General features: G+C 38.5%; 1 protein-coding gene and 1 non-coding gene across 3 annotated transcripts in view; both read right to left on the reverse strand.

Moving 5' to 3' along the window:
• The window catches only part of LOC100955951 (interferon alpha-10-like), a 5,592-nt gene extending 791 nt beyond the window's left edge, over nucleotides 1-4,801 (reverse strand). The window contains exon 1 of one of the 2 annotated variants that reach the window (XM_012814040.1): nucleotides 4,438-4,801. In XM_012814040.1, coding sequence (XP_012669494.1) covers nucleotides 4,438-4,801 — 364 coding nt within the window. Of the gene's footprint in view, nucleotides 1-4,231 lie in introns of those variants that run through there. The other variant, XM_003803792.1, reaches the window with a different exon arrangement.
• LOC111722857 lies at nucleotides 2,409-2,515 on the reverse strand. The gene has a single exon (XR_002771509.1). It is a non-coding gene; the product is annotated as a U6 spliceosomal RNA (small nuclear RNA).
• Nucleotides 4,802-7,816: the final 3,015 nt, after the last annotated feature.

The following is a 7,816-nucleotide window of genomic DNA, read 5'->3' on the forward strand; positions in this document are numbered from 1 at the left end:
CTTGTTGCCTCCCCTCTCCCTGCCCCATAACCTTATTATGATTGTTTTACTAATTTAAATTGCTGTTTAATTTCAATAACACAGATATACTATATCTCTATTTGAGTACCTTAAGTATCTCTATGTTATACATAAAAAGAAGAAGTGTAAAATTTATTCTCTTTATTCATTGCAGAGTAAAGAAAGGCAAAGATTAGGCAAAAAGTTAAATTTAAAAGGTATTAGCATTTAACTTCACCTTTGTAGAGTGACTTTAAATCACTCTTTACTTGCATAAATAGCAATGTGTCAAATTACATTACAAATTAAAAATTTATAAATACATAATAATAACACTCTAATTAATGATATACTTAACAAACTTTCAAGCAAAATGGCATGGCATGGCTATATACTAACAGGCAGACAGATCAATGAAACACAATGGAGAAACTGGAGACCAATCCACCTACCTATAGCTAACTGATTTTGAACTAAAATGCCAAGAACACTCATTGGGAAAAGGAATCTTGTCTGTAAATAGGACTGAGAAAACTGAATATCCAAATGGAGAAGAATGAAACTGGACCCCCACTGCACTTTCCTAAAAAAAAAAAAAAGAAAAAAGAAAAAAGTGAACACAGATAAGAACCATGAACAAGAAACAACAAACCTACTAGAAGAAAACATTCAGGGAACTACTCCAGACATTGGTCTGCGAGGAGAGTTGATGAGTAACACCTGAGTGATGATTTGGGAACCTCTCCCAAAAGTAAAATTACATCAGTGGAATTACATTGAACTAAAAATCCTTTCTGCACTGCAAGGGAAACAATGGACAGACTTAAGAGACAAGCATGGGGAAAATATTTGGAAACTGCCCATCTGATAGGGAATAAATATTGAGGACATACAAGGAACTCGAACATCTCAACAGAAAAAAAAAGTATTATGATTAAAAATGGACAAATCATGTAAACAATATTAGGACGGGTGCTTTCTGACTTCACCCTTGGAGGGCAATGTGCAAGGGGACAAAATACTTCACATAGGAGACTATGCACTCCAAATCAAGAGCTTTTCCTGCATAGTATTGAGTTTCATGCCCAGATTGGCAGCTCTGTCTGTCCCCTGGAACCCTCGGTAGGGGAAAAGTGTGAAGCTCGTGTGGCCACCTGGTCTACACAGCCTCCGGTAGGCAGCGACTATGTGTCTCTCTCTTTCCAGACTTCAATCCCAAGGATGCCATGTCGTGCCCCAAGCCACACACTCATTCTCTTTGTCATAGTGCGGGGGTAAGGAAACAGGCCCATTACATGTAGCATCTGTTCTTGCTGAGGTCTTGGCTTTTTGCAACAGGAAGAGAAATCCCCAGGAAGTGGTGAACCTTCTGCATAGATCTGAAACCAGCTTTCAGGTCTCAATCAGTGGTCACCCTCATCACTTCTGGCCACCAGAGGGCGGTCTTCCCCTAGGAGATCTACAAGAGCCCTCACACAGGCTACTAGACCCTGCTTTCTCTTTCTTTTTAGCTACAGCTCCCATGATGTCATAGGCAGCAGAAATCCTGGAACGCCTGGGTTGCAGATGTCACTGCAGAGCATGGGTGTTCTCTGTAAGCTCTGCTTTCTACTTGTGGTATGCTGCTGTTTAGGGAAACCACGAAAGCCGAATGACAGCAGAACAGTAAGCAGCTCTGTATGCATAGTCAGGAAGGTAAAGGCAGCAAATGACCTGGGTCCCATGGGGTTTCTGCCTGGTGAGGCAGGAAATCCCCATGCTAGGGGGGTATATTGTGGAATGCTGAGTGAGGAGGAGGGTGGGCATGTGCCAGGTGCTAGACTCAGGAAATAGATACTGCATATCTTCTGACTTTCTGTCTAGATGTTTAGTCCCCTCTTTCAGGCACACATACAAGCCATGAATTTCTGAGTATAGAGAGGACACCTGTTTGAAAAGGGGAGTGATGACTTGGGAGCCTCTCTACCATTTGTTACAAAATTTATTTTTTGAGGCTACCTCCTTTGGAACTTAGTTACCTGAATGGGAGAACACAGTTTCTATGACCTTTATAGAAAGACAAGTAACGTTCCCATATACAGCACTATGGAAAAAATAGGGCAACACCTACCAGACCTTGTTAATAACTCCTTACTCAATGCAGAATGCTGTGTTAAGTGCTTTGAAATCCATGTGTTCATTGAAGACTCACAAATATACAGTAGAGAGAACACATTTATTTTTAATAAGAAAACTAACTCTCAGAGAGATTAAGTAGGTTTCTGAGCATCGCCTGTTCACGCAAGCAGAATGGAATTGGGAGGTACAACTCTTTTTTGTTGTCTGTAATCCATATGGTGCTGTAAGTTTGATATTGTGAATTTCTACAAGAACTGCCCCATCTCTCTCTCTTTTTCTTTTTGTTTTTTAAAAATATGGAACTCTTTAAAAATTTGCGTGTCATTTCTGTGAAGGGGCCATGCTAATCTTTTATGTATCATTCCAATTTTAGTATATGTGCTGCTGAAGTGAGCACATGCCCGATCTCTCTTTCCTCCTTGATTATAGAATACTCTTTCTTACCTTGTCTGCATTTCTTTGGTACAGTAGTAGTTTCCAGTGGTTTGGCCCAAAGTTTTCCTTCTTTACCTTACTAATGAGAGAGAGATTGTCTGATCTATTTTCCCAATTTAATTTGATGAAGGAAGTTTGTCAGTTTCCCTGATAGTCAACATAGTGCAAAACCGATGATTCAGTATCATTGGGAAAAATGTATAATGTTATGATTGAAATAAATAAGATATATTAAAAATATTGATACGGTGTGCCAATACATCAAAACCACAGAATCTATCCAGAGATATATGTACTTTATAGAATGAAAAACTATGCAGATACAAAATTGCCATCACTCTTTTCAGGTTCAACCCAATTTCTCCCGTCCATTTCAAAGGCAACACTCTCATAACTGTAACATTTTCTGTATAGGTGGCACTGATTTCTCACTTCTCATTTCACTTTTCCACCTACTCCAGTATGGTTTCCACTGATTACTTCCACCAAAACACCTCTCACTGTGCTGTCTGTTTTCTGTTAGAGTGGCCAGATCCAATCCACATTTCCATTAGTCCACGTGTTCTTCTTCTAAGCACATTTATTGCCCTTAAGACCTTGTTATTGCCATTCTCCCTGTCCTTCTAATGTAAGGTATTCCACCTGTGCTTCCATAGCACCTCCTCTCTCCTGTCCCTGGAAGACCAGAAGTTCCTCAGAACCAAGCTTGAGTCTGTTTCACTCTCTACTACCTCTCCCCACTTGACCACCTTCACATTTGTCCTTTCAGTTGCCAGTTATGAAGTTCCAGGCATTGAATTCCTTGGAAATGGCAAACTCCTGCAACCCCAAGTGGTAACAGACATTTTCAATTAGATCTTTAACTGTCAATTTATGAAGACTCTCATTGCTTTTATTTTTTATTTCCTGGTATACTTTAGTCTACCTTCTGAGAGGATTGCACTGGTTTCTCATTTCTCTCATTTAACATTTCACTGACTTGACATGAATTGGCTATGGTGATTGTTTTTAGGTTCCTTTCCCTACAAGAATCAAAGGTTCAATGGAGCAAGTACTGTATTTGTTATGTTCATCTTTATCTCGTGAATGAGTCAGACAGCAGTATCTTACATTAGGCTAAATTTTCCTTATATCCTGAATATAACAATGACAGGTAAACGAATTGTAAAATGCATTCCTTAATCATGTTTGAAAATTAAGATTGGAGTTCCATTCTAGAAGAATAAACAAATAAAAGAAGTTTCCTTTTAAATATTTAATGAACAAAGCAAATTAATAAATTGGCTAAATATAGAGAACGTATTTTTTAATATTAACATCATAAAGTTGCACATTGTTTTTTGAACAAAAATAACTTAAATCTTATAAATAGTTGAATACATAGGTATTTAAATGAATAATAAATAGATCCATCATCACGGTCATGAGTATGTGGCTAGTATCTGTAAAAATGAAGACCATATTGCCTGACATTCCTGAAAATACTGGAAACATTTGATTCGATAATAGTTGGTTATAACATAATTGAGAGTTTTGAAATGGCAGAACTCATGAAAGTGTGACGGTGTCAAGAGAATGTTTGCCATGTTGACCAGTCTCATTCCTCTGTAGATATGTCTCCTCTTCCTAGACTCCAATCCCAAGGATGCTATGTCGTGCCCCAAGCTTGTGGACAATCTCAGTCCTCTCTCCTTAATCTTTCTTGCAAGCTTGTTGTTGAAGAAAAGGATCTCAGGATTTCTGCTTTGACGACTTCCCAGGCACAAGGGGTATATTTCTTCTCTTTCAGGTAGAGAGTGATTCTATGGAAGTAGCTCCTCAGGGCCAGCACGGGGTCCTCGCCCATGGGGGCGGTGTCTTCCACTCCCTCGTCTGGCATCAGGCAGGCTTCCAGCTCATTCAGCTGCTGATAGAGGCCAGTGCGGAACTGGTCCAGGAGGGTCTTATTCCAAGCCTCAGATGAGTCATTTGTGCTGAAGAGGTTGAAGGTCTGCTGGGTCATCTCATGGAGGACAGAGATGGCTTGAGCCTTCTGGAGCTGCTTGCCACGCAACTCCTCCCGGGGGAATCTGAAGTCGCTCCTGTCCTTGAGGCAGGAGAAAGGAGAGATTCTCCTCATATGAACCAGGGGAATCAAGGCCCTCCTGTTGCCCAAGCTGTGGGACTGAGGCAGATCACAGCCCAGAGAGCAGATGGACGTGCTGCTGAGCACCACCAGGGCCATCAGGACAGAGAAGGGCAAGGCCATTGTTGAAGATGCTGCTGGACTAGGGGGAGGTGGCTGACTCTGAGCCTTGGTCTCCAGGTTCTCTGAAGATGGTGCTTTGGGCCTTGATCTTAAATAGGGAACATAACTAGCTTCTGCTTTCTGGATGTCCCCACATTACTTTCTCCTCCTGTTTTTGCTTTCTTTATGCACTCTCTACATGGCTTCAGAGCATTTTCTCACCCAAATTATTTTCATGTTCTTTTTCATTATTATCTCCCCACTCCTTGACCAGTGAGTCTTCTAAGATTATTTTTAATTGGAGCTCTGTGAACCTTTCATACAAGTCAACTACAACTCTCAATATATAGTCTATGTATTTCTCTACTTTTTATACAATGAATGGCAATGTTGAATCTCTGTATTAAATGCAGGGTTGAAAATGTACTACAGATGAAAATTATAAGTTAAAATGCCACAGTTCTGTTTACCAAGTGCTGACTTTTAACTTAACTTCATGACTAAGTTTGTTTAGTGACCTAATCTTTTTGGAAAGTATTTTGGAGTATACTCAGGGAACTAAAATTAGACCTAACATTTGATCCTGAAATTCATCAACATCTACACCTAGATGATCAAAATTCAGTTTACATCAAACACATTTGTACCAGAATATTTATTGCAGCCCAGTTCATAATTGCCAATATAGGTAGACAGCCCAAGTGCCCATCGAACTTTGAATGTATTAATAAATTGTGTAATGTTTCCACCATGGAATACTATGCAGCCATACAAAAGATGGAGACTTTACATTTTCTATGTTTACCTGGATGGCACTGGAACATATTCTTCTTAGTAAGGTATTTCAAGAATGGAGATAAAGTACCCAATGTACTCAATACTACTATGATCAATATATAATTGCCTAGACATTCATATGAATGGTAAAACATAACTATAGTCCAGAAAGTAGAAGGGAAGAGGAGAGTTGGGGGTGGAGGGCCGATGCAGTAGGAAGGAAGATGGAAGAGGGATGGTATTTGAGGAGACCTCACCCAATGTGCATGATACAATGGAATATTTCAAAACTATTAAGTAAAGAATATAATTTTGAGGGATGTGTTAATCAGTTCAATGTAAGCATTTCACACTGTATATAAAATCAGTACACTGAAACCCATAAATGCATCAATGTACACTGTTATGATTTAATAAAAAAATCAAAAAAATAAAGATCAACAAGTGACTCTTAAAAAATAAATAAATGTGAAATTAATTCTTTAACATTTACTTTTAGGGTACTTAACTTTTAATTTTGCTTCATAAGAAACATTTTAATTTCTCTAGCTTGGAGATAATTATTCATGACATTTTTCTCTTCATTTGTTGTCATAGATATTGATGTGTTGAGTATTTCAGTGGAATTAAAGAAGTTATTGAGTATTTGTATTTAATTCACAAAGTCCACCACACATATTGAAGTACTAACCATCAAGCAAAACATCACGAAGAAGCTAATGATGGCACACATGTATACAGAGGCCAGCTCTCCTGATTTGACTCTGAAATCACAGACTTCCATCCAGCATAGGTTTGTAGTACTGACCTTAGATACATATTTTGTTATTTTTCCATGAACCCAATGTCAGTGCTCCTTATGTGATATATAAGAAAATTTAGTGAAAATCAATAAATACAGAATAATGTTTTCACTGGTAGCATTGAGTTTTGCAAGACCCCAAACTTTGTGATATTTAAGATTTGTTTCCATCTCCAGGAACTAACTTCTACACCCTTGGGAGCAATGTTACATCCGAGGAGAATCCATATACGGATATACCATCATCACTTTGATTTCAAAAACAATTTTCACATTAAAATTCAAATTAATAAAATATCCTTCAGAGGGTCTCAGTTCTAGCTGATTCTTTTCAAACTAACAGTCTATTTTTGTCCTAAATGTCCTAAATGCGTTATTAGTGAATGGGCTGTGCAATTTTCTTACAAAGTATTCAAGATGCCAGATATCTGTCTCTCTCACATCCACTTTCATGGGAAGCAAAAGATATCACTTTTTTCATTTTAATGAATGAGGACAAAAATAAAGCTAATGTTTGTGTAAATGTGATAAAAAATGTAAAAAAGGAAGCAAAATCCAATTAAGAAAAAAAGATAATGTTAATAAAAGGAATGAAATAGCTAAATTATTAGAAGTGTTTATTTTCAGTAAGATATTGTTCTTAGCACTTGCAAAATCAATGCTGCTCATTTTACCCAAAGGAACATTATCACCCTTCAGATTTACTGAACAGCTATTCTGTTCATGTTCCCATTTATTCACTGGAGATAATAGTGATCAAAGCAGATAATGATAGGTGACTAACATCCTCATTTACAAAAGAAAAAGGGGTCAAAATACTGCCTCTAAAAGAAAAGCCCGCTCCCCCAGAAGCTTGGTTTTTTCCTCTTGGCCAGAGTGGCTCTCATTCTCTGTAAATATTTTCATAGCCTCCAGAGTAAGTTGGCTCCTGCCTTCTGTTTCCTTTTTGCTACTGCTACTGTTAACATCACCATAACAGGTGCATCCCACCATTTCTAAAAGTACACACCGGGGCGGGGTGGGGGGGGGACATTTCATATAGGAGTTTCTGAAAAACCTAAAACTTTCACTCAATTTTTACTTTCAACTGATGGCTTCGTACTCTCAAGGGAGAAATGACAGCCAGAAACCAGAGTGGAAGAGGAAGCAGCGGCATAAATGGAAGGTGCAGGTTAGCAAAGGGTGAAGGAGGAGCACACTGGGGATTTCTACCCTGGGAGGGGGGAAACTATTGTGATATGGGAGTGAAGGAATGGGGCCAAGTGAGCAGGGAGGAAGGGGGCATGTGGGAGCATCAGAATCAGCAAGAATACTGCAAATATATACAAAGATAAAAATAACAAACCATTATACACGATACAGTATTCATTCATATATACACGCACACACAGCTTCAGTGTAGGAGATGAGTTTCTGTATCAGATATTTACAAACCATCAATTTCTGATTGAATATAA

Source organism: Otolemur garnettii, unplaced genomic scaffold (genome assembly GCF_000181295.1).
Source record: "Otolemur garnettii isolate 467f Iridium unplaced genomic scaffold, OtoGar3 scaffold00791, whole genome shotgun sequence".
NCBI lineage: Eukaryota > Metazoa > Chordata > Mammalia > Primates > Galagidae > Otolemur > Otolemur garnettii.